General features: G+C 50.2%; 1 protein-coding gene across 3 annotated transcripts in view; it reads right to left on the bottom strand.

The window, feature by feature from the left end:
• Positions 1 to 27,502, bottom strand: part of GPR180 (G protein-coupled receptor 180) — a 102,178-nt gene that overhangs the window by 61,314 nt on the left and 13,362 nt on the right. For all 3 annotated transcript variants that reach the window (XM_063953014.1, XM_063953013.1, XM_063953015.1), the window contains exon 3: positions 25,430 to 25,630. In XM_063953014.1, coding sequence (XP_063809084.1) covers positions 25,430 to 25,630 — 201 coding nt within the window. The remainder of the gene's footprint in view (positions 1 to 25,429; positions 25,631 to 27,502) is intronic.

The following is a 27,502-nucleotide window of genomic DNA, read 5'->3' as shown; positions in this document are numbered from 1 at the left end:
AGATATTTTAAGTCCACAGATTTAAGTAGTTCAAACCAATGTGACTTTTGGAACCCAAAAACTACATTGAGATCCCAAGGTGCCACTGGAGGCACAAAAGGAGGCTGTATATGCAGTACCCCTTTTACAACGTCTGAACTTCAGGGACTGAAGCTAGTTCTTTTTGGAAGAAAATCGACAGGGCCGAAATTTGAACCTTAATGGACCACAATTTCAGGCCCATAGACACTCCTGTTTGCAGGAAATGTAGGAATCGACCCCGTTGAATTTCCTCCGTCTGGCCTTACTGGCCTCGCACCACGCAACATATTTTCGCCAAATGCGGTGATAATGTTTTGCGGTTACATCCTTCCTGGCTTTGATCAGGATAGGGATGACTTCATCCGGAATGCCTTTTTTCCTTCAGGATCCGGCGTTCAACCGCCATGCCGTCAAACGCAGCCGCGGTAAGTCTTGGAACAGACAGGGTCCTTGCTGGAGCAGGTCCCTTCTTAGAGGTAGAGGCCACGGATCCTCCGTGAGCATCTCTTGAAGTTCCGGTTACCAAGTCCTTCTTGGCCAATCCGGAGCCACGAATATAGTGCTTACTCCTCTCCATCTTATCAATCTCAGTACCTTGGGTATGAGAGGCAGATGAGGGAACACATACACTGACTGGTACACCCACGGTGTTACCAGAGCGTCTACAGCTATTGCCTGAGGGTCCCTTGACCTGGCGCAATACCTGTCGAGTTTTTCCCAACGGTTTATAATCATGTGGAAGACTTCTGGGTGAAGTCCCCACTCTCCCGGGTGGAGGTCGTGTCTGCTGAGGAAGTCTGCTTCCCAGTTGTCCACTCCCGGAATTGCTGACAGTGCTATCACGATTTTCCGCCCAGCGAAGAATCCTTGCAGCTTCTGCCATTGTCCTCCTGCTTCTTGTGCCACCCTGTCTGTTTACGTGGGTGACTGCCGTGATGTTGTTCGACTGGATCAACACCGGCTGACCTTGAAGCAGAGGTCTTGCTAAGCTTAGAGCATTGTAAATGGCCCTTAGCTTCAGGATATTTATGTGAAGTGATGTCTCCAGGCTTGACCATAAGCCCTGGAAATTCATTCCCTGTGTGACTGCTCCCCAGCCTCGCAGGCTGGCATCCGTGGTCACCAGGACCCAGTCCTGAATGCCGAATCTGCGGCCCTCTAGAAGATGAGCACTCTGCAACCAACACAGGAGGGACACCCTTGTTCTTGGTGACAGGGTTATCCGCTGATGCATCTGAAGATGCGACCCAGACCATTTGTCCAGCAGGTCCCACTGGAAAGTTCTTGCGTGGAATCTGCCGAATGGGATTGCTTCGTAGGAAGCCACCATTTTACCCAGAACCCTTGTGCATTGATGCACTGAGACTTGGCTCGGTTTTAGGAGGTTCCTGACTAGCTCGGATAACTCCCTGGCTTTCTCCTCCGGGAGAAACACCTTTTTTCTGGACTGTGTCCAGGATCATCCCTAGGAACAGAAGACGAGTCGTCGGAACCAGCTGCGATTTTGGAATATTGAGAATCCAATCGTGCTGCCGCAACACTACCTGAGATAGTGCTACACCGACCTCCAACTGTTCCCTGGATCTTACCCTTATCAGGGAATCGTCCAAGTAAGGGATAACTAAAAATTCCCTTCCTTCGAAGGAATATCATCATTTCGGCCATTACCTTGGTAAAGACCCGGGGTGCCGTGGACCATCCATACGGCAGCGTCTGAACTGATAGTGACAGTTCTGTACCATAAACCTGAGGTACCCTTGGTGAGAAGGGTAAATTTGGACATGAAGGTAAGCATCCTTGATGTCCCGAGACATCATGTAGTCCCCTTCTTCCAGGTTCGCAATCACTGCTCTGAGTGACTCAATCTGGAATTTGAACCTCTGTATGTAAGTGTTCAAAGATTTTAGATTTAGAATCGGTCTCACCGAGCCATCCGGCTTCGGTACCACAACAGTGTGGAATAATACCCCGTTCCCTGTTGCAGGAGAGGTACCTTGATTATCACCTGCTGGGAATACAGCTTGTGAATGGCTTCCAAAACTGTCTCCCTGTCAGAAGGAGACATCGGTAAAGCCGACTTTAGGAAACGGCGAGGGGGAGACGTCTCGAATTCCAATTTGTACCCCTGAGATATCACCTGAAGGATCCAGGGGTCTACTTGCGAGTGAGCCCACTGCGCGCTGAAATTCATTGAGACGGGCCCCCCACCGTGCCTGATTCTGCTTGTAAAGCCCCAGCGTCATACTGAGGGCTTGGCAGAGGCGGGAGAGGGTTTCTGTTCCTGGGAACTGGCTGATTTCTGCAGCCTTTTTCCTCTCCCTCTGTCACGGGGCAGAAATGAGGAACCTTTTGCCCGCTTGTCCACGAAAAGACTGCGCCTGATAATACGGCGTCTTCTCATGTTGAGAGGCGACCTGGGGTACAAACGTGGATTTCCCAGCTGTTGCCGTGGCCACCAGGTCTGAAAGACCGACCCCAAATAACTCCTCCCCTTAATAAGGCAATACTTCCAAATGCCGTTTGAAATCCGCATCACCTGACCACTGTCGTGTCCATAACCCTCTACTGGTAGAAATGGACAACGCACTTAGACTTGATGCCAGTCGGCAAATATTCCGCTGTGCATCACGCATATATAGAAATGCATCTTTTAAATGCTCTATAGGCAAAAATATACTGTCCCTATCTAGGGTATCAATATTTTCAGTCAGGGAATCCGACCACGCCAACCCAGCACTGCACATCCAGGCTGAGGCGATTGCTGGTCGCAGTATAACACCAGTATGTGTGTAAATACATTTTAGGATACCCTCCTGCTTTCTATCAGCAGGATCCTTAAGGGCGGCCATCTCAGGAGAGGGTAGAGCCCTTACAAGCGTGTGAGCGCTTTATCCACCCTAGGGGGTGTTTCCCAACGCACCCTAACCTCTGGCGGGAAAGGATATAATGCCAATAACATTTTAGAAATTATCAGTTGTTATCGGGGGAAACCCACGCATCATCACACACCTCATTTAATTTCTCAGATTCAGGAAAACTACAGGTAGTTTTTCCTCACCGAACATAATACCCCATTTTGGTGGTACTCGTATTATCAGAAATGTGTAAAACATTTTTCATTGCCTCCATCATGTAACGTGTGGCCCTACTGGAAGTCACATTTGTCTCTTCACCGTCGACACTGGAGTCAGTATCCGTGTCGGCGTCTATATCTGCCATCTGAGGTAACGGGCGCTTTAGAGCCCCTGACGGCCTATGAGACGTCTGGACAGGCACAAGATGAGTAGCCGGCTGTCTCATGTCAACCACTGTCTTTTATACAGAGCTGACACTGTCACGTAATTCCTTCCAACAGTTCATCCACTCAGGTGTCGACCCCCTAGGGGGTGACATCACTATTACAGGCAATCTGCTCCGTCTCCACATCATTTTTCTCCTCATACATGTCGACACAAACGTACCGACATACAGCACACACACACGGAATGCTCTGATAGAGGACAGGACCCCACTAGCCCTTTGGGGAGACAGAGGGAGAGTTTGCCAGCACACACCAGAGCGCTATATATATATACACAGGGATAACCTTATATAAGTGTTTTTCCCCTTATAGCTGCTGTATCTTTAATACTGCGCGTAATTAGTGCCCCCCCTCTCTTTTTTAACCCTTTCTGTAGTGTAGTGACTGCAGGGGAGAGCCAGGGAGCTTCCCTCCAACGGAGCTGTGAGGGAAAATGGCGCCAGTGTGCTGAGGAGATAAGGCCGCCGATAAGGGGGCGGAGCCTATCTCCCGTTTTTCTATGTATTCTGGCAGGGGTTAAATGCATCCATATAGCCCAGGAGCTATATGTGATGCATTTTTTGCCATCCAAGGTGTTTTTATTGCGTCTCAGGGCGCCCCCCCCCCCAGCGCCCTGTACCCTCAGTGACCGGAGTGTGAAGTGTGCTGAGAGCAATGGCGCACAGCTGCAGTGCTGTGCGCTACCTTGTTGAAGACAGGACGTCTTCTGCCGCCGATTTTCCGGACCTCTTCTGTCTTCTGGCTCTGTAAGGGGGCCGGCGGCGCGGCTCTGGGACCCATCCATGGCTGGGCCTGTGATCGTCCCTCTGGAGCTAATGTCCAGTAGCCTAAGAAGCCCAATCCACTCTGCACGCAGGTGAGTTTGCTTCTTCTCCCCTTAGTCCCTCGATGCAGTGAGCCTGTTGCCAGCAGGTCTCACTGAAAATAAAAAACCTAAAACTAAAACTTTTCACTAAGCAGCTCAGGAGAGCCACCTAGTGTGCACCCTTCTCGTTCGGGCACAAAAATCTAACTGAGGCTTGGAGGAGGGTCATAGGGGGAGGAGCCAGTGCACACCAGGTAGTTCTAAAGCTTTACTTTTGTGCCCAGTCTCCTGCGGAGCCGCTATTCCCCATGGTCCTTACGGAGTCCCCAGCATCCACTTAGGACGTTAGAGAAAGAACATTATCTTTATCAAGGGTATCCATATCAGCAGCTAAATTTTCAGCCCACTTAGCAATAGCACTACTCACCCATACCGATGCCACAGCAGGTCTGAGCAATGCACCCGTATTAGCGAAAATGGCCTTCAGAGACGTCTCCAGTTTGCGATCCGCCGCATCCTTGAGAGCTGCCGTATCAGGGGACGGAAGCGCCACCTTCTTAGACAAACGGGATAGAGCCTTGTCGACATTCGGAGACGACTCCCATTTTTCCCTGTCATCAGAGGGAAAAGGATACGCCATGAAAATCCTCTTGGGAATCTGCCACCTCTTGTCCGGCGACTCCCAAGCCTTTTCACAAAGAGTATTCATTTCATGAGAGGGGGGAAACTTCACCTCAGGTTTTTTCCCTTTAAACAAACAAATCCTTGTTTCCAGCACCGCAGGTTCGTCAGATATACGTAAAACATCTTTTATAGCCACAATCATGTACTGAATACTCTTAATTAACCCCGGGTGTAAAGTAGCCTCAGTGAAGTCGACATCGGAATCAGAATCCGTGTCGGTATCCGTATCTACCATCTGGGTAAACGAACGGTTTTGCGACCCAGACGGGGTCTGCACCTGGGAAAAGGATCCTCCATGGATTTCCTCCACACCTGTGTCTGAGACTCCGATTTATCTAATCTTTTAGACAATGAGGCCACACTTGTATTAAGTGTACTTAACATTGTAAGCAAATCAGGTGTCGGCTGCGCCGACAGAGCCAACTCCAGACCCGCATCTGCGCCCCCAACAACTTCCTCCGGGTAGTAACACTCAGCTTCAGACATGCCGACACGTAGTACCGACACACCGACACACTGCCACAGCTAGGGGACAGACCCACAAGGAAGCCCGGATAGAGAAACACAGAGGGAGTATGCCAGCTCACACCCCACCAAGCAATATATGTGTAAAGCGCTGCTTGTAAATACAATAAATATGCACCAAATATCTGTGCCCCCACCCCCCCGATTTGCTCCCTGTTTCTTGAAGCGGAGCTTGGAGGTCCCGGGCCAGCGTCTCATGCAGCGGCTGTGGATTAGAGAAAATGGCGCTGGTGAGCTGTGCTGCTAAGCCCCGCCCCTTCCCGGCGCGCTTCAGCCCGCTAAAATTTGAAATTGAAATGCTGGCGGAGGTACGGAAAACAGTGCCCGGGCACCGAAAATGCCTTCTGCCATCCAGTAACATGCTGCCCAGCGCCCTGCACCCAGTGAGAACCGTTGGTGAAGTGTGTGGGAGCATGGAGCGCAGCACTACCGCTGCGCTGTACCTCGTTACTGAAGTCTTCTGCCGTCACTGAAGTCTTCGGATCTTCTAATACTCACCGGCTTCTTTCTTCTGGCTTCTGTGAGGGGGGTGACGGCGCGGCTCCGGGAACAAGCAGCTAGGCGAACCAAGTGATCGAACCATCTGGAGCTAATGGTGTCCAGTAGCCTAAGAAGCAGAGCCCTTAACGAAGTAGAAGTAGGACTGACTTCTCTCCCCTCAGTCCCTCGATGCAGGGAGCCTGTAGCCAGCAGGTCTCCCTGAAAATAAAAAACCTAACAAAAGTATTTTCTAGAGAAACTCAGGAGAGCTGCCCTAGTGAGTGTCCAGTCAGTCCTGGGCACAAAGTCTAACTGAAGTCTGGAGGAGGGGCATAGAGGGAGGAGCCAGTTCACACCCAGTCAAAGTCTTTTCAGTGTGCCCAAGCTCCTGCGGTTCCCGTCTATACCCCATGGTCCTGTTGGAGTCCCCAGCATCCTCTAGGACGTAAGAGAAAATAAGAATTTACTTACCGATAATTCTATTTCTCGGAGTCCGTAGTGGATGCTGGGGTTCCTGAAAGGACCATGGGGAATAGCGGCTCCGCAGGAGACAGGGCACAAAAAAGTAAAGCTTTACTAGGTCAGGTGGTGTGCACTGGCTCCTCCCCCCATGACCCTCCTCCAGACTCCAGTTAGGTACTGTGCCCGGACGAGCATACACAATAAGGGAGGCATTTTGAATCCCGGGTAAGACTCATACCAGCCACACCAATCACACCGTACAACTTGTGATCTAAACCCAGTTAACAGTATGACAACAGAAAGGGCCTCTTAAAGATGGCTCCTTAACAATAACCCGAATTAGTTAACAATAACTATGTACAAGTATTGCAGATAATCCGCACTTGGGATGGGCGCCCAGCATCCACTACGGACTCCGAGAAATAGAATTATCGGTAAGTAAATTCTTATTTTCTCTATCGTCCTAAGTGGATGCTGGGGTTCCTGAAAGGACCATGGGGATTATACCAAAGCTCCCAAACGGGCGGGAGAGTGCGGATGACTCTGCAGCACCGAATGAGAGAACTCCAGGTCCTCCTTTGCCAGGGTATCAAATTTGTAAAATTTTACAAACGTGTTCTCCCCCGACCACGTAGCTGCTCGGCAGAGTTGTAATGCCGAGACCCCTCGGGCAGCCGCCCAAGATGAGCCCACCTTCCTTGTGGAGTGGGCTTTTACAGTTTTAGGCTGTGGCAGGCCTGCCACAGAATGTGCAAGTTGAATTGTGTTACAAATCCAACGAGCAATCGACTGCTTAGAAGCAGGTGCGCCCAACTTGTTGGGTGCATACAATATAAACAGCGAGTCAGATTTTCTGACTCCAGCCGTCCTTGCAATGTATATTTTTAAGGCTCTGACAACGTCCAACAACTTGGAGTCCTCCAAGTCGCTAGTGGCCGCAGGCACCACAATAGGTTGGTTCAGATGAAATGCTGATACCACTTTAGGGAGAAAATGCGGACGAGTCCGCAGTTCTGCCCTATCCGAATGGAAGATTAGATAAGGACTTTTATAAGATAAAGCCGCCAATTCAGATACTCTCCTGGCAGAGGCCAGGGCTAGTAACATAGTCACTTTCAATGTGAGATATTTCAAATCCACCTTTTTCAATGGTTCAAACCAATGGGATTTGAGGAAATCTAAAACTACATTTAGATCCCACGGTGCCACCGGAGGCACCACAGGAGGCTGTATATGCAGTACTCCCTTGACAAAAGTCTGGACCTCAGGGACAGAGGCCAATTCTTTTTGGAAGAATATTGACAGGGCCGAAATTTGAACCTTAATGGATCCCAATTTGAGACCCATAGATAATCCTGATTGCAGGAAATGTAGGAAACGACCCAGTTGGAATTCCTCCGTCGGAACCTTCCGATCCTCGCACCACGCTACATATTTTCGCCAAATGCGGTGATAATGTTTCACGGTGACTTCCTTCCGTGCCTTAATCAAGGTAGGAATGACTTCTTCTGGAATGCCTTTCCCTTTTAGGATCTGGCGTTCAACCGCCATGCCGTCAAACGCAGCCGCGGTAAGTCTTGAAAAAGACAGGGACCCTGCTGTAGCAGGTCCCTTCTCAGAGGTAGAGGCCACGGTTCGTCCGTGAGCATCTCTTGAAGTTCCGGATACCAAGTCCTTCTCGGCCAATCCGGAACCACTAGTATTGTTCTTACTCTTCTTTGCCGTATGATCTTCAATACCTTTGGTATGAGCGGCAGAGGAGGAAACACATACACTGACTGGTACACCCAAGGAGTTACCAGTGCGTCCACAGCTATTGCCTGTGGATCTCTTGACCTGGCGCAATATTTGTCCAGTTTCTTGTTGAGGCGAGACGCCATCATGTCTACAATTGGTCTTTCCCAACGGTCTATTAACATGTTGAAGACTTCTGGATGTAGACCCCACTCTCCCGGATGAAGATCGTGTCTGCTGAGGAAGTCTGCTTCCCAGTTGTCCACGCCCGGGATGAACACTGCTGACAGTGCTATCACGTGATTCTCCGCCCAGCGAAGAATCTTGGCAGCTTCTGCCATTGCACTCCTGCTTCTTGTGCCGCCCTGCCTGTTTACATGGGCGACCGCCGTGATGTTGTCCGACTGAATCAACACCGGCTTTCCTTGCAGGAGAAGTTCCGCCTGGCTTAGAGCATTGTAGATTGCTCTTAGTTCCAGAATGTTTATGTGAAGAGACTTTTCCAGACTCGTCCATACTCCCTGGAAGTTTCTTCCTTGTGTGACTGCTCCCCAGCCTCTCAGGCTGGCGTCCGTGGTCACCAGGATCCAATCCTGAATGCCGAATCTGCGGCCTTCTAATAGGTGAGCCTTCTGCAACCACCACAGAAGTGACACCCTTGTCTTTGGTGACAGGGTTATTCGCAGGTGCATCTGCAGATGCGACCCTGACCATTTGTCCAACAGATCCCTTTGGAATATTCTTGCATGGAATCTGCCGAATGGAATTGCTTCGTAAGAAGCCACCATTTTTCCCAGGACTCTTGTGCATTGATGTACTGACACTTTTCCTGGTTTTAGGAGGTTCCTGACCAGATCGGATAACTCCTTGGCTTTTTCCTCTGGAAGGAAAACCTTTTTCTGAACCGTGTCCAGAATCATTCCTAGGAACAGCAGACGAGTTGTCGGGATTAAATGGGATTTTGGAATATTCAGAATCCACCCGTGTTGTCTTAGCACCTCTTGAGATAGTGCTAAAGCTGTCTCCAGCTGTTCTCTGGACCTTGCCCTTATTAGGAGATCGTCCAAGTATGGGATAACTAATACGCCTTTTCTTCGAAGAAGAATCATCATCTCGGCCATTACCTTGGTAAAGACCCGAGGCGCCGTGGACAATCCGAACGGCAGCGTCTGAAACTGATAGTGACAGTTTTGAACAATGAACCTGAGGTACCCCTGGTGTGCGGGGTAAATCGGAACGTGTAGATACGCATCCTTGATGTCCAAGGATACCATAAAGTCCCCTTCTTCCAGGTTCGCTATCACTGCTCTGAGTGACTCCATCTTGAACTTGAACTTTTTTATGTAGAGGTTCAAGGACTTCAGATTTAGAATAGGCCTTACCGAGCCATCCGGCTTCGGTACCACAAATAGAGTGGAATAATACCCCTTTCCTTGTTGTAATAGGGGTACTTTGACTATCACCTGCTGAGCGTACAGCTTGTGAATGGCTTCCAACACCCTCTCCCTTTCGGAAGAGACGGTTGGTAAGGCAGACTTCAGGAAACGATGAGGAGGATCCGTCTCTAATTCCAACCTGTACCCCTGAGATATTATCTGCAGGATCCAGGGGTCTACCTGCGAGTGAGCCCACTGCGCGCTGTAATTTTTGAGACGGCCCCCCACTGTCCCCGAGTCCGCTTGAGAGGCCCCAGCGTCATGCTGAGGTTTTTGCAGGAGCCGGGGAGGGCTTCTGTTCCTGGGAAGGAGCTGCCTGTTGGTGTCTCTTCCCTCTTCCTCTGCCTCGTGGCAGGTACGACAAGCCCTTTGCTCTCTTATTTTTGTAGGAGCGAAAAGGCTGCGGTTGAAAGGTCGGTGCCTTTCTCTGTTGGGGAGTGACTTGAGGTAAAAAAGTGGATTTCCCGGCAGTAGCCGTGGCCACCAAGTCTGATAGACCAACTCCAAATAACTCCTCCCCTTTATACGGCAAAACCTCCATGTGACGTTTTGAATCCGCATCGCCTGTCCACTGTCGTGTCCATAAGGCTCTTCTGGCTGAAATGGACATAGCACTCACCCGAGATGCCAGTGTGCAAATATCCCTCTGTGCATCACGCATATAGATAAATGCATCCTTTATTTGTTCTAACGACAGTAAAACATTGTCCCTATCTAGGGTATCAATATTTTCAATCAGGGATTCTGACCAAACTACTCCAGCACTGCACATCCAGGCAGTTGCTATAGCTGGTCGTAGTATAACACCTGCATGTGTGTATATATTCTTTTGAATAACTTCCATCTTTCTATCTGATGGATCCTTAAGTGCGGCCGTCTCAGGAGAGGGTAACGCCACTTGTTTGGATAAGCGTGTGAGCGCCTTGTCCACCTTAGGGGGTGTTTCCCAGCGCGCCCTAACCTCTGGCGGGAAAGGGTATAATGCCAATAACTTTTTTGAAATTATCAACTTTTTATCAGGAGCAACCCACGCTTCATCACACACGTCATTTAATTCTTCTGATTCAGGAAAAACTGTTTGTAGTTTTTTCACACCATACATAATACCCTGTTTTACGGTATCTGTAGTATCAGCTAAATGTAACGTCTCCTTCATTGCCAAAATCATATAACGTGTGGCCCTACTGGAAAATACGTTTGAATTTCTACCGTCGTCACTGGAATCAGTGCCCGTGTCTGGGTCTGTGTCGACCGACTGAGGCAAAGGGCGTTTTACAGCCCCTGACGGTGTTTGAGGCGCCTGGACAGGCATTAATTGATTGTCCGGCCGCCTCATGTCCTCAACTGACTGTTTAAGGGAAGATAAACCATCACGTAATTCCACAAATAAAGGCATCCATTCTGGTGTCGACCCCCTGGGGGGTGACATCTGCATATTTGGCAATTGCTCCGCCTCCACACCAATATCGTCCTCATACATGTCGACACCACGTACCGACACACACCGCAAACTCACAGGGAATGCTCTAATGAAGACAGGACCCACTAGCCCTTTTGGGGAGACAGAGGGAGAGTCTGCCAGCACACACCACAAAGCGCTATATATACAAGGGATATCCTTATATTAAGTGCTCCCTTATAGCTGCTTTAATATATATATATATATATAGCCATTAATGTGCCCCCCCTCTCTGTTTTACCCTGTTTCTGTAGTGCAGTGCAGGGGAGAGACCTGGGAGCCGTTCTGACCAGCGGAGCTGTGACAGAAAATGGCGCCGTGTGCTGAGGAGATAGGCCCCGCCCCTTTTTCGGCGGGTTCTTCTCCCGCTATTTTTCCAGTCAGGCAGGGGTTAAATATCTCCATATAGCCCCTATGGGCTATATGTGAGGTATTTTTAGCCTTGTATAAGGTTTATATTTGCCTCTCAGAGCGCCCCCCCCAGCGCTCTGCACCCTCAGTGACTGCCCAGTGAAGTGTGCTGAGAGGAAAATGGCGCACAGCTGCAGTGCTGTGCGCTACCTTATGAAGACTGAGGAGTCTTCAGCCGCCGGTTTCCGGACCTCTTCACGCTTCAGCATCTGCAAGGGGGTCGGCGGCGCGGCTCCGGGACCGGACTCCACGGCTGGGCCTGTGTTCGATCCCTCTGGAGCTAATGGTGTCCAGTAGCCAAGCAGCAAATCCACTCTGCATGCAGGTGAGTTTACTACTTTCCCCCTAAGTCCCACGTTGCAGTGATCCTGTTGCCAGCAGGACTCACTGTAAAGAAAAAAAACCTAAACTAAACTTTCTCTAAGCAGCTCTTTAGGAGAGCCACCTAGATTGCACCCTTCTCGTTCGGGCACAAAATCTAACTGGAGTCTGGAGGAGGGTCATGGGGGGAGGAGCCAGTGCACACCACCTGACCTAGTAAAGCTTTACTTTTTTGTGCCCTGTCTCCTGCGGAGCCGCTATTCCCCATGGTCCTTTCAGGAACCCCAGCATCCACTTAGGACGATAGAGAAATAGATTTTAGCTTGGTCTCTATTTTCCGCTCCCCAGGATCCTTTATGGTAAAGGAGCCCGGGGCAGGCAGCACCGCCTTTTTAGACAGTCGAGAGACTGATACGTCAACCCCTGGGGGTTCCTCCAAATACTTCCTGCCTTCAGGAGCAAATGGGAACGTGCGCAAAAACTTTTTTGCCACTTGGAATTTTTTGTCTGGATTTTTCCAGGCTAACTTGAATAGGTCATCTAACTCTGCAGAATCAATGAAAGTGACATTAGGCTTGTTTTGTGTAAAGAAAAATGACCTCCTCTAGAGGGAGCTTTAACACGTCCCGTATAGCCAAAATTAGGGGTTCAATACCCTAAGCAGAATCTGAATCCACACTAACAGTATCCAAGTCCTCCCCATCCTCCTGTATATCCTCATCTTTATCAGAGAGTTGTGCAGGTAAACCACGCTTTTGTGGATCTGCATGAGAGAGGGGGGCTGTGTAACATCTGCCCTAGCAGCTAACTCTGCAACAGCTTGTTGTAGTAGCTGAGTTTCCTGTACATTAGCAGTGAGCTGGGATGACATATCAGACATCATAGTTTTAAGAGATCCTAGCCAGTGGGGTTCTGGACCCTCTCCCCCAGCCCCTTCACTGATTTAGATTGGCTGCATTGTTCACAAGAAACAGAATCGGATGACAATGGAGAAAATCTGGTGTGGCATACACTGCATAGTTTTGTGTTTACCCATGTTTCACAGTAAGCACAATAACATACACATACAACAGACAGTAATACTTTGCAAGCCTGCCCTTACTATATGTGAGAGGAGACAGAGAGAGAGAGAGAGAGAGAGAGAGAGAGAGAGAGAGAGACACCAGCACACCCCTAGCTGCACTGCCCCAGTGAGGCTGACAGCTAACTATATCACAGCAAATACTAGTAACTTCAGTCATGTAGAGGACACAGATAGTGTGCAATAGCGGCTCTCCCCCTTTGCTACACCCTGTACCAGATTTCCAGCATGTCTTGTGAGGCAGGAAGCGCTGTGTGTGCTGTCTGCGGCTGCATTAAGCAGAGGAAGGCGCCAAAATGCCTCTTGCTTCGCTCTGAGTTAACTCCGCCCCCTCCAATGGCGCCGGAGTTATAATGATTTTAATACTGGCAAAGTCTCCAGCGTGGCTTAAAAAAATAAGAATTTACTTACCGATAATTCTATTTCTCGTAGTCCGTAGTGGATGCTGGGAACTCCGTAAGGACCATGGGGAATAGCGGCTCCGCAGGAGACTGGGCACAAAAGTAAAGCTTTAGGACTACCTGGTGTGCACTGGCTCCTCCCCCTATGACCCTCCTCCAAGCCTCAGTTAGGATACTGTGCCCGGACGAGCGTACACAATAAGGAAGGATTTTGAATCCCGGGTAAGACTCATACCAGCCACACCAATCACACCGTACAACCTGTGATCTGAACCCAGTTAACAGCATGATAACAGAGGAGCCTCTGGAAAGATGGCTCACAACAATAATAACCCGATTTTTGTAACAATAACTATGTACAAGTATTGCAGACAATCCGCACTTGGGATGGGCGCCCAGCATCCACTACGGACTACGAGAAATAGAATTATCGGTAAGTAAATTCTTATTTTCTCTGACGTTCTAGTGGATGCTGGGAACTCCGTAAGGACCATGGGGATTATACCAAAGCTCCCAAACGGGCGGGAGAGTGCGGATGACTCTGCAGCACCGAATGAGAGAACTCCAGGTCCTCCTCAGCCAGGGTATCAAATTTGTAGAATTTAGCAAACGTGTTTGCCCCTGACCAAGTAGCTGCTCGGCAAAGTTGTAAAGCCGAGACCCCTCGGGCAGCCGCCCAAGATGAGCCCACTTTCCGTGTGGAATGGGCTTTTACAGATTTTGGCTGTGGCAGGCCTGCCACAGAATGTGCAAGCTGAATTGTACTACAAATCCAACGAGCAATAGTCTGCTTAGAAGCAGGAGCACCCAGCTTGTTGGGTGCATACAGGATAAACAGCGAGTCAGATTTTCTGACTCCAGCCGTCCTGGAAACATATATTTTCAGGGCCCTGACTACGTCCAGCAACTTGGAGTCCTTCAAGTCCCTAGTAGCCGCAGGTACCACAATAGGCTGGTTCAAGTGAAACGCTGAAACCACCTTAGGGAGAAATTGAGGACGAGTCCTCAATTCTGCCCTGTCCGTATGAAAAATTAGGTAAGGGCTTTTATAGGATAAAGCCGCCAATTCTGAGACACGCCTGGCTGAAGCCAGGGCCAACAGCATTACCACTTTCCATGTGAGATATTTTAAGTCCACAGTGGTGAGTGGTTCAAACCAATGTGATTTTAGGAACCCCAAAACTACATTGAGATCCCAAGGTGCCACTGGAGGCACAAAAGGAGGCTGTATATGCAGTACCCCCTTGACAAACGTCTGAAGCCAGTTCTTTCTGGAAGAAAATCGACAGGGCCGAAATTTGAACCTTAATGGACCCTAATTTTAGGCCCATAGACAGTCCTGTTTGCAGGAAATGTAGGAAACGACCCAGTTGAAATTCCTCTGTAGGGGCCTTCCTGGCCTCGCACCACGCAACATATTTACGCCAAATACGGTGATAATGCTGTACGGTTACATCCTTCCTGGCTTTGATCAGGGTAGGGATGACTTCATCCGGAATGCCTTTTTCCTTCAGGATCCGGCGTTCAACCGCCATGCCGTCAAACGCAGCAGCGGTAAGTCTTGGAACAGACAGGGTCCCTGCTGGAGCAGGTCCCTTCTTAGAGGTAGAGGCCACGGGTCCTCTGTGAGCATCTCTTGAAGTTCCGGGTACCAAGTCCTTCTTGGCCAATCCGGAGCCACGAGTATAGTCCTTACTCCTCTCCTTCTTATGATTCTCAGTACCTTGGGTATGAGAGGCAGAGGAGGGAACACATACACTGACTGGTACACCCACGGTGTTACCAGAGCGTCCACAGCTATTGCCTGAGGGTCCCTTGACCTGGCGCAATACCTGTCTAGTTTTTAGTTGAGGCGGGACGCCATCATGTCCACCTTTGGTTTTTCCCAACGGTTCACAATCATGTGGAAGACTTCTGGGTGAAGTCCCCACTCTCCCGGGTGGAGGTCGTGTCTGCTGAGGAAGTCTGCTTCCCAGTTGTCCACTCCCGGAATGAACACTGCTGACAGTGCTATCACATGATTTTCCGCCCAGCGAAGAATCCTTGCAACTTCTGCCATTGCCCTCCTGCTTCTTGTGCCGCCCTGTCTGTTTACGTGGGCGACTGCCGTGATGTTGTCTGACTGGATCAGCACCGGCTGACCTTGAAGCAGAGGTCTTGCTAGGCTTAGAGCATTGTAGATGGCCCTTAGCTCCAGGATATTTATGTGAAGTGATGTCTCCAGGCTTGACCACAAGCCCTGGAAATTTGTTCCCTGTGTGACTGCTCCCCAGCCTCTCAGGCTGGCATCCGTGATCACCAGGACCCAGTCCTGAATGCCGAATCTGCGGCCCTCTAGAAGATGAGCACTCTGCAACCACCACAGGAGAGACACCCTTGTCCTTGGTGACAAGATTATCCGCTGATGCATCTGAAGATGCGACCCGGACCATTTGTCTAGCAGATCCCACTGGAAGGTTCTTGCATGGAATCTGCCGAATGGGATTGCTTCGTAAGAAGCCACCATCTTTCCCAGGACCCTTGTGCATTGGTGCACTGAGACTTGGCCTGGTTTTAGGAGATTTCTGACTAGTTCGGTTAACTCCCTGGCTTTCTCCTCCGGGAGAAACACCTTTTTCTGGACTGTGTCCAGGATCATCCCTAGGAATAGAAGTCGTGTCGTCGGGATCAGCTGCGATTTTGGAATATTGAGAATCCAACCGTGCTGGCGCAGCACTATCTGAGATAGTGCTACTCCGACTTCCAACTGTTCCCTGGATCTTGCCCTTATCAGGAGATCGTCCAAGTAAGGGATAACTAAAACTCCCTTCCTTCGAAGGAGTATCATCATTTCGGCCATTACCTTGGTAAAGACCCGGGGTGCCGTGGACAATCCAAACGGCAGCGTCTGAAACTGATAGTGACAGTTCTGTACCACAAACCTGAGGTACCCTTGGTGAGAAGGGTAAATTGGGACATGTAGGTAAGCATCTTTGATGTCCAGAGACACCATATAGTCCCCTTCTTCCAGGTTTGCAATCACTGCTCTGAGTGACTCCATCTTGAATTTGAACCTTTGTATGTAAGTGTTCAAGGATTTTAGGTTTAAAATTGGTCTCACCGAGCCGTCCGGCTTCGGTACCACAAATAGTGTGGAATAGTACCCCTTTCCCTGTTGTAGGAGGGGTACCTTGATTATCACCTGCTGGGAATATAGCTTGTGAATGGCTTCCAATACTGCCTCCCTGTCTGAGGGAGACGTCGGTAAAGCAGACTTTAGAAAACGGCGAGGGGGAGACGTCTCGAATTCCAATTTGTACCCCTGAGATACCACCTGAAGGATCCAGGGGTCCACTTGCGAGTGGGCCCACTGCGCACTGAACTTCTTGAGACGGGCCCCCACCGTGCCTGAGTCCGCTTGTAAAGCCCCAGCGTCATGCTGAGGACTTTGCGGAGGCGGGAGAGGGCTTTTGTTCCTGGGAACTGGCTGTTTGTTGCAGCCTTTTTCCTCTCCCTCTGCCACGGGGCAGAAATGAGGCGCCTTTTGCCCGCTTGCCCTTATGGGGCCGAAAGGACTGCGCCTGATAATACGGCGTCTTCTTAGGTTGAGAAGCTACCTGGGGTAAAAATGTGGATTTTCCAGCAGTTGCCGTGGCTACCAGGTCTGAGAGACCTACCCCAAATAACTCCTCCCCCTTATAAGGCAATACTTCCATGTGCCTTTTAGAATCCGCATCACCTGACCACTGCCGCGTCCATAAACCTCTTCAAGCAGAAATGGACAGCGCGCTAACTCTTGATGCCAGTCGGCAAATATCCCTATGTGCATCACGCATATCTAGAAATGCATCCTTCAAATGCTCTATAGTCAGTAATATACTGTCCCTATCTAGGGTATCAATATTTTCAGTCAGGGAATCCGACCACGCCAGGCCCGCACTGCACATCCAGGCTGAGGCGATTGCTGGTCGCAGTATAACACCCGTGTGAGTGTATATACATTTTAGGATATTCTCCAGCTTTCTATCGGCAGGTTCCTTTAGGGCGGCCGTATCAGGAGAGGGTAGTGCTACCTGTTTAGACAAGCGTGTGAGCGCTTTATCCACCCTAGGGGGTGTTTCCCAACGTGCCCTATCCTCTGGCGGGAAAGGGTACGATGCCAATAACCTTTTAGGAATTATCAGTTTTTTATCGGGGGAAACCCACGCCTCATCACACACTTCATTTAATTCCTCGGATACAGGAAAAACTACAGGCAGTTTTTTCTCACCAAACATAATACCCTTTTTAGTGGTACTTATATTATCAGAGATATGCAATACATTTTTCATTGCTTCAATCATGTAACGTGTGGCCCTAGTGGAAGTCACGTTTGTCTCCTCATCATCGACACTGGAGTCAGTATCCGTGTCTGTGTCTCCACTCAGGTGTCGACTCCCTAGGGGGTGACAACTCTATAATAGGCAATTGCTCCGCCTCCATCTCATTTTCCTCCTCAAACATGTCGACACAATCGTACCGACACACCGCACACACACAGGGAATGCTCTGATAGAGGACAGGACCCCACTAGCCCTTTGGGGAGACAGAGGGAGAGTATGCCAGCACACACCAGAGCGCTATATATAGACAGGAATACCACTATAAAATGTGCTTTTCCCTTTATAGCTGCTGTTAGTATCAAAACTGCGCCAAATTAGTGCCCCCCTCTCTTTTTTACCCTTTTCTGTAGTGCAGGACTGCAGGGGAGAGTCAGGGAGACGTCCTTCCAGCGGAGCTGTGATGGAAAATGGCGCCCGTGTGCTGAGGAGATAAGGCCGCCGAGAAGGGGGCGGAGCCTTTCTCCCGCTTTTTGGTGAGTTCTGGCAGGGGTTAAAATACATCCATATAGCCCTGGGGGTTATATGTGGTGTATTTATGCCAGCCAAGGTGTTTACATTGCTGCTCAGGACGCCCCCCCCTAGCGCCCTGCACCCTCAGTGACCGAAGTGTGAAGTGTGCCTGAGTAACAATGGCGCACAGCTGCAGTGCTGTGCGCTACCTTGTTGAAGACTGATGTCTTCTGCCGACGATTTTTCCGGACCTCTTCTTGCTTCTGGCTCTGTAAGGGGGCCGGCGGCGCGGCTCTGGGACCGAGCTCCGAGGCTGGGCCTGTGTTCGGTCCCTCTGGAGCTAATGGTGTCCAGTAGCCTAAGAAGCCCAAGCTGGCTGCAAGCAGGCAGGTTCGCTTCTTCTCCCCTTAGTCCCTCGATGCAGTGAGCCTGTTGCCAGCAGGTCTCACTGAAAATAAAAAACCTAAAACTAAACTTTCACTAAGAAGCTCAGGAGAGCCCCTAGTGTGCACCCTTCTCGGCCGGGCACAAAAATCTAACTGAGGCTTGGAGGAGGGTCATAGGGGGAGGAGCCAGTGCACACCAGGTAGTCCTAAAGCTTTACTTTTGTGCCCAGTCTCCTGCGGAGCCGCTATTCCCCATGGTCCTTACGGAGTTCCCAGCATCCACTAGGACGTCAGAGAAATAAGAATTTACTCACCGGTAATTCTATTTCTCGTAGTCCGTAGTGGATGCTGGGAACTCCGTAAGGACCATGGGGAATAGACGGGCTCCGCAGGAGACTGGGCACTCTAAAGAAAAGATTAGGTACTATCTGGTGTGCACTGGCTCCTCCCTCTATGCCCCTCCTCCAGACCTCAGTTAGTGAAACTGTGCCCGGAAGAGCTGACATTACAAGGAAAGGAAATTTTGAATCCAGTGTAAGACTCATACCAGCCACACCAATCACACCGTACAACTTGTGATAACCTTACCCAGTTAACAGTATGAACAACAACTGAGCCTCACTCAACGGATGGCTCATAACAATAACCCTTAGTTAAGCAATAACTATATACACGTATTGCAGAAAGTCCGCACTTGGGACGGGCGCCCAGCATCCACTACGGACTACGAGAAATAGAATTACCGGTGAGTAAATTCTTATTTTCTCTGACGTCCTAGTGGATGCTGGGAACTCCGTAAGGACCATGGGGATTATACCAAAGCTCCCAAACGGGCGGGAGAGTGCAGATGACTCTGCAGCACCGAATGAGCAAACACAAGGTCCTCCTCAGCCAGGGTATCAAACTTGTAGAATTTTGCAAATGTGTTTGAACCCGACCAAGTAGCAGCTCGGCAAAGCTGTAATGCCGAGACCCCTCGGGCAGCCGCCCAAGAAGAGCCCACCTTCCTTGTGGAATGGGCTTTTACTGATTTTGGATGCGGCAATCCAGCCGCAGAATGAGCCTGCTGAATCGTGATACAGATCCAGCGAGCAATAGTCTGCTTTGAAGCAGGAGCACCCAGCTTGTTGGGTGCATGCAAGATAAACAGCGAGTCAGTCTTCCTGACTCCAGCCGTTCTGGAAACATATATTTTCAAAGCCCTGACTACGTCCAGCAACTTGGAGTCTTCCAAGTCCCGAGTAGCCGCAGGCACCACAATAGGTTGGTTCAAATGAAACGATGACACCACCTTTGGGAGAAATTGGGGACGAGTCCTCAATTCTGCCCTGTCCATATGGAAGATCAGATATGGGCTTTTACATGACAAAGCCGCCAATTCCGACACACGCCTAGCCGATGCTAAGGCCAACAGCATGACCACTTTCCACGTGAGATACTTTAGTTCCACGGTCTTAAGTGGCTCAAACCAGTGGGATTTCAGGAAATCCAACACAACGTTAAGATCCCAGGGTGCCACTGGTGGCACAAAAGGGGGCTGAATATGCAGCACTCCCTTAACAAACGTCTGAACCTCAGGCAGTGAAGCCAGTTCTTTTTGAAAGAAAATGGATAGGGCCGAAATCTGGACCTTTATGGACCCCAATTTTAGGCCCATAGTCACCCCTGACTGTAGGAAGTGCAGTCAACGACCCAGTTGGAATTCCTCTGTAGGGGCCTTCCTGGCCTCACACCAAGCAACATATTTCCGCCATATACGGTGATAATGCTTTGCTGTCACGTCTTTCCTAGCCTTAATCAGCATAGGAATAACTTCATCCGGAATGCCTTTTTCCGCTAGGATCCGGCGTTCAACCGCCATGCCGTCAAACGCAGCCGCGGTAAGTCTTGGAACAGACAGGGCCCTTGTTGCAGCAGGTCCTGTCTGAGAGGCAGAGGCCATGGGTCATCTGTGCGCATTTCTTGCAGTTCCGGGTACCAAGTCCTTCTTGGCCAGTCCGGAACAATGAGTATTGTTCTTATTCCTCTCTTTCTTACTATTCTCAGTACCTTGGGTATGAGAGGAAGAGGAGGACACACATATACCGACTGGTACACCCACGGTGTCACTAGGGCGTCCACAGCTATCGCCTGAGGGTCCCTTGACCTGGCGCAATATCTTTTTAGCTTTTCGTTGAGGCGGGACGCCATCATGTCCACCTGTGGCAGTTCCCATCAGTTTGCAATCAGTTGGAAGACTTCTTGATTAAGTCCCCACTCTCCCGGGTGGAGGTCGTGTCTGCTGAGGAAGTCTGCTTCCCAGTTGTCCACTTCCGGAATGAACACTGCTGACAGTGCTTGCACGTGATTCTCCGCCCACCGAAGAATCTTTGTGGCTTCCGCCATTGCCATCCTGCTTCTTGTGCCGCCCTGGCGGTTTACATGGGCGACCGCCGTGATGTTGTCTGACTGAATCAGCACTGGCCGGTTTCGAAGCAGGGGCTCTGCTTGACTCAGGGCGTTGTAAATGGCCCTTAGTTCCAGTATATTTATGTGTAGAGAAGTCTCCAGACTTGACCACAGCCCTTGGAAGTTTCTTCCCTGGGTGACTACCCGCCATCCTCGGAGGCTTGCATCCGTGGTCACCAGGACCCAGTCCTGTATGCCGAACCTGCGGCCCTCGAGAAGGTGAGCACTCTGCAGCCACCACAGAAGATACACCCTGGCCCTGGGGGACAGGGTGATCAGCCGATGCATCTGAAGATTGATCCGGACCACTTGTCCAACAGATCCCACTGAAAGATCCTTGCATGGAACCTGCCGAAGGGAATGGCTTCGTATGAGGCCACCATTTTTCCCAAGACTCGCGTGCAGTGATGCACCGATACCTGTTTTGGTTTCAGGAGGTCCCTGACCAGAGATGCTAATTCCTGGGCCTTCTCCCCCGGGAGAAACACCTTCTTCTGTTCTGTGTCCAGAATCAAGCCCAGGAAAAGCAGACACGTTGTAGGAATCAGCTGCGACTTTGGAACATTCAGAATCCAGCCGTGCTGTTGCAACACTTCCTGAGAGAGTGCTACGCTGATCAACAACTGCTCCCTGGACCTCGCCTTTATGAGGAGATCGTCCAAGTACGGGATAATTATAACTCCCTTCTTCCGAAGGAGTATCATCATTTCGGCCATTACCTTGGTAAATATCCTCGGTGCCGTGGACAGGCCAAACGGCAACGTCTGGAACTGGTAATGACAGTCCTGTACCACAAACCTGAGGTACTCCTGGTGAGGTGGGTAAATGGGGACATGCAAGTAAGCATCTTTGATGTCCAGTGACACCATAAAATCCCCTTCTTCCAGGCTTGCAATAACCGCTCTGAGCGATTCCATTTTGAACTTGAATTTCTTTATATAAGTGTTCAAGGATTTTAAATTCAGAATGGGTCTCACTGAACTGTACGGTTTCGGTACCACAAACCTTGTGGAATAGTAACCCCTTCCCTGTTGAAGGAGGGGGACCCTGATAATCACTTGCTGGAGGTACAGCTTGTGAATTGCCGCCAGTACTACCTCCCTTTCCATGGGGGAAGCTGGCAAGGCTGATTTGAGGTAACGGCGGGGGGGGGGTCGCTTCGAATTCCAGCTTGTATCCCTGAGATACAATTTGTATGGCCCAGAGATCCACCTGTGAGCGAACCCACTGGTCGCTGAATTTTCGGAGACGCGCCCCCACCGCACCTGGCTCCGCCTGTGGAGCCCCAACGTCATGCGGTGGACTTAGTGGAAGCAGGGGAGGACTTTTGTTCCTGGGAACTGGCTGCATGGTGCAGCTTCTTACCTCTACCCCTGCCCCTGGCAAGGAAGGATGCGCCCCTGACTCTCTTGCCTTTCTGGGAACGAAAGGACTGCATTTGATAATACGGTGCTTTCTTAGGCTGTGAGGAAACCTGAGGCAAGAAAGCGGACTTTCCAGCTGTCGCTGTAGACACGAGGTCCGACAGACCGTCCCCAAACAATTCCTCACCCTTATAAGGCAAAACCTCCATGTGTTTTTTAGAATCAGCATCTCCTGTCCATTGCCGAGTCCATAAGACCCTACTGGCAGAAATGGACATAGCATTAATTCTAGAGCCCAGCAGGCAAATGTCCCTCTGAGCATCCCGCATATATAAGACGACGTCTTTGATATGGCCCAGGGTTAGCAAAACAGTATCTCTGTCGAGGGAATCTATGTCGTCTAACAGAGTATCTGTCCACGCTGCTACAGCACTACATATCCAGGCTGAAGCAATAGCAGGTCTCAGTAGAGTACCAGAGTGTGTATACACTGACTTCAGGATAGCTTCCTGCTTTCTATCCGCAGGCTCCTTTAGGGCGGCCGGCCACCTTTTTAGATAAGCGTGTCAGCGCCTTGTCCACCCTAGGGGATGTTTCCCAACGTAACCTGTCCGTTGGCGGGAAAGGGTACGCCATCAGTAACCTCTTAGAAATCACTAATTTCTTATCAGGGGAACTCCACGCTTCTTCACACAATTCATTTAATTCATCAGATGGGGGAAAAGTCACTGGCTGCTTTTTCTCCCCAAACATATAAACCCTCTTGGTATTAACAGGGTTAATCTCAGAAATGTGTAATACATCTTTCATTGCAATAATCATGTATCGGATGGCCTTGGTCATTTTAGACTGTAAATGTGCCTCATCATCGTCGACACTGGAGTCGGACTCCGTGTCGACATCTGTGTCAACCATCTGAGATAGAGGGCGTTTATGAGCCCCTGACGGTTTCTGAGTCGCCTGGGCAGGCGCGGGCTGAGACCCTGGCTGTCCCAAGGCTGCAGCGTCATCAAACCTTTTATGTAAGGAGTTTACATTGTCATTTAAGACCTTCCACATATCCATCCAATCAGGTGTCGGCCCCGACGGGGGCGACCCCACACTTATCTGCCCTTGCTTCGCCTCCACGTAACCTTCCTCATCAAACAGCCGTACCGACACACCGCACACACACAGGGAATGCTCAGACTGAGGACAGGACCCCACAAAGTCCTTTGGGGAGACAGATAGAGTATGCCAGCACACACCACAGCGCTATATAACACAAGGATTTTCACTGACAATAAGTGATTTACCCAATAGCTGCTTTTTATGTCTTATTTGCGCCTAAATTTATGTGCCCCCCCTCTCTTTTTAACCCGTCTTGTACCTGGATACTGCAGGGGAGAGCCCGGGGAGATGCTTCCAGCGGAGCGGTGAAGAAGAAATGGCGCTGGTGTGCTGAGGAAGAAGGCCCCGCCCCCTCAGTGGCGGGCTTCTGTCCCGCTTTCTGTGTAAAAAATGGCGGGGGTTTTTACATATATACAGTGCCAGACTGTATATATGTATTTTTATGCCAAAAGGTACTTAAATTGCAGCCCAGGGCGGCCCCCCCCAGCGCCCTGCACCCTACAGTGACCGGAGTGTGTAAGTGTGCTGGGAGCCATGGCGCACAGTTGCGGTGCTGTGAGCTACCTTAATGAAGACAGGAGTCTTCAGCCGCCGATTTCGTCGTCTTCAAGCTTCTGTTCTTCTGGCTCTGCGAGGGGGACAGCGGCGCGGCTCCGGGAACGGACGATCGAGGACAGGTGCCTGTGTTCGAACCCTCTGGAGCTAATGGTGTCCAGTAGCCTAAGAAGCACAAGCTAGCTGCAAGCAGGTAGGTTTGCTTCTCTCCCCTTAGTCCCACGTAGCAGTGAGTCTGTTGCCAGCAGAAGCTCACTGAAAATAAAAAACCTAATAAATACTTTCTTTACTAGTAAGCTCAGGAGAGCCCACTAGGAGCACCCAGCTCTGGCCGGGCACAGATTCTAACTGAGGTCTGGAGGAGGGGCATAGAGGGAGGAGCCAGTGCACACCAGATAGTACCTAATCTTTTCTTTAGAGTGCCCAGTCTCCTGCGGAGCCCGTCTATTCCCCATGGTCCTTACGGAGTTCCCAGCATCCACTAGGACGTCAGAGAAACATTGCACAAGTGCTAGTTCAAGCTATTGTAAGCCAGTCTACACGGAGGCTCTAGAGGGACCATCCCAGGAGGGTCCGGTATGCCGCATCAGCATTCAGCCGCACTTTGAACCGGGGCCCCCGATTTGTACTCACCACAGACGTCACCTTCAGGATAGTGTTAGGGGTGTGCGGCGTACTGCGATTGTGACAGCCAAGGCGCAGTGCCCCGCTGAACAAACAACCTCTCAGGACGGTGGTCCTGCAGCGGGGAATCGGCTCTGCAACTCACAAGGCCGGTGACCGTCCCCCCTAACTCCCACGGTGCAGGTATGCTGTTGCCCAAACAGCATACCGAAAATAATAAAAGTTTAAAAGAAATTGAAGAAAACTTTCTGGAGCTGCAGAGATGTGTATCCTCTCCTGAGGGCACTTTTTTCTAAACTGTCTGTGGGAAGGGGCATAGAGGGGAGGAGCCAGCACAGCCAGTGAAGAAATTTAAAGTGCATCGGCTCCTTTGGAACCCGTCTATACACATTGTATTAGATTCCCCAATATCCCTTATGGATGCTAGAGAAAATTAGTGCTAGTACCTCCCTATGAGTGAGGGCATATTGTTGGAATTGCAGGCTATGAGTGAGGGCATATCGTTGGAATTGCAGGCTATGAGTGAGGGCATATCGTTGGAACTGCAGGCTATGAGTGAGGGCCTATCGTTGGAATTGCAGGCTATGAGTGAGGGCATATCGTTGGAACTGCAGGCTATGAGTGAGGGCCTATCGTTGGAATTGCAGGCTATGAGTGAGGGCATATTGTTGGAATTGCAGGCTATGAGTGAGGGCGTATTGTTGGAATAGCAGGCTATGAGTGAGGGCGTATTGTTGGAATAGCAGGCTATGAGTGAGGGCGTATCTTTGGAATTGCAGGATCTGAGCCAGGGCGTATCATTGGGATTGCAATTTCTGAGTGAGGCCGCATAGATGGAATTAAATACCATGCTGAGTTGTGTGTAAACATAGTGTTGTCATTGGGCTGGAGCAAGAATGCACTGATGACGATGGTGGTTATTCCAGAAATACATCCACATTCACAGCCACATGGTATGGCACTGGAAAGCAGTGCAGCATAAAGTCACAATCCAGTACAAGCACACTTACCTGACTCATCTGCTCCAAAATGATCAAAAGGATTCCCTGCTGCATCAGGATTCAACAGAGTCACTTGAAATGTAATCTCCTCCGACTTGGGGTCCTCATAGCTCATCAGACAGGTGTATTTGTCCACATAGATGGCATACCATGCTGCAGGAGAGGGCATCTGTGGCAGAGTGTAGTTATATTCTGTTTGGTTCAAGGGAACTAAAATAAAGAATATCAAATATAATTGGTTGCTTGAAACAGTTCATTTTTCATTTTCTAGCTATAAAAGTTGGAATTTGCAAAATACACCAAAGTACAATTGTAAATAAGGTCATCAAGATTATTGTGCAATAATGAACTCAGCTACTACTGGTTGCTGGTGATTTAACGGAGCTGTACATTTTTACCACTGTCACACATAAACACCACTATTGGTCATCACACTGTAGCATCTCCTATATAATAGCCCAGATCCGTGACTGTGCCTGTGTGTCTAACACTGGGCGGAGTCACAGCACTTGGCGGAGTCACAGGCATACAGTCACAGATCTGGCCAAACCTCTCACCCATCAGAGTCCCCCCTCACTATTCATCCCCCTTGGCCTGATCTCTGCAGTGCAGCCTGTGGTGCCCCGGGAAGGGCAGGGGTAAGACTAGGAGAGGACGGGCAGGGGAGGCGACGGTTACCAGGAAGCGATGCCCGGCCGTCTGCCCCCTCACCCCGTCGCAACCAGCCAGCAGCGGCAGTGTCAGTGGAGGAGGAGGAGAGCCCGGCCAGTCACCAGCCGTCACCCAGCCCCGAGGCGCCCCCGCCACACACACCGCAGCCCCGGCCAGCAGCACCGGGGGAGACCTTCTCTCTGCAGTGCCCCCCTCTCTGCCCTCTGGCCCCCTCTGCTGTGCTCCCTCTGCTCTCTGCACGGTGCCCCTCTCTACCCTGTGCCCCTCTCTGCGCTGTGCCCTCCTCTTTGCCCTCTGTGCAGTGCCCCTCTTCTCTCTGCATACTGCTCCCCTTCTGCTCTGTGCATGGTGCCCCCCTTTGTGCAGTTTCCCTCTCTGCGTAGTGCCCCCCTATGCTCTGTGCATGGTGCCCCGCTCTTTGGCAGTTTTCCACTATGCGTAGTGCCTCCCCTATGCTCTGTGCGCGGTGCCCCTCTCTGCTTACTGTGCAGCAGATAATGACACTGAGTAACAACTGTGTGACCATATTAACACCAGCAGCACTTGATATGGGCAGTTACAGATACTTTAAAAACAATAAATTGGGGTGCCCGAGTCCTCTAACCCCCTATGACAAAACAATAGCAGTCCATTAATATACATGGCTAGAGGCAGCACACACATTGTGAATGCTCCAGCACCTATCGTTATCCCCACAAATATGGACCCTGCTTAATCACTGTGACGATCTCTGCTAAACAATGCAAGGAGGAAAATGCAGTATTATAGGTCCTATATCCTATATATATCTGATTGGCAGGAGGGTAAATCTTGGAGTAGTTAATAATAAGATTTTACTTACCGATAAATCTATTTCTCGTAGTCCGTAGTGGATGCTGGGACTCCGTAAGGACCATGGGGAATAGCGGCTCCGCAGGAGACAGGGCACAAGAATAAAAGCTTTAGGATCAGGTGGTGTGCACTGGCTCCTCCCCCTATGACCCTCCTCCAAGCCTCAGTTAGGATACTGTGCCCGGACGAGCGTACATAATAAGGAAGGATATTGAATCCCGGGTAAGACTCATACCAGCCACACCAATCACACCGTACAACTCGTGATCTGAACCCAGTTAACAGTATGATAAAACGAAAGGGAGCCTCTGAAAAGATGGCTCACAACAATAATAACCCGAATTTTTGTAACAATAACTATATACAAGTATTGCAGACAATCCGCACTTGGGATGGGCGCCCAGCATCCACTACGGACTACGAGAAATAGATTTATCGGTAAGTAAAATCTTATTTTCTGACGTCCTAGTGGATGCTGGGACTCCGTAAGGACCATGGGGATTATACCAAAGCTCCCAAACGGGCGGGAGAGTGCGGATGACTCTGCAGCACCGAATGAGAGAACTCCAGGTCCTCCTC

Source organism: Pseudophryne corroboree, chromosome 2 (genome assembly GCF_028390025.1).
Source record: "Pseudophryne corroboree isolate aPseCor3 chromosome 2, aPseCor3.hap2, whole genome shotgun sequence".
Classification (NCBI taxonomy): domain Eukaryota; kingdom Metazoa; phylum Chordata; class Amphibia; order Anura; family Myobatrachidae; genus Pseudophryne; species Pseudophryne corroboree.
The sequence above is the reverse complement of the archived record's forward strand: the minus strand, read 5'-3'. Positions and strand labels throughout refer to the sequence as shown.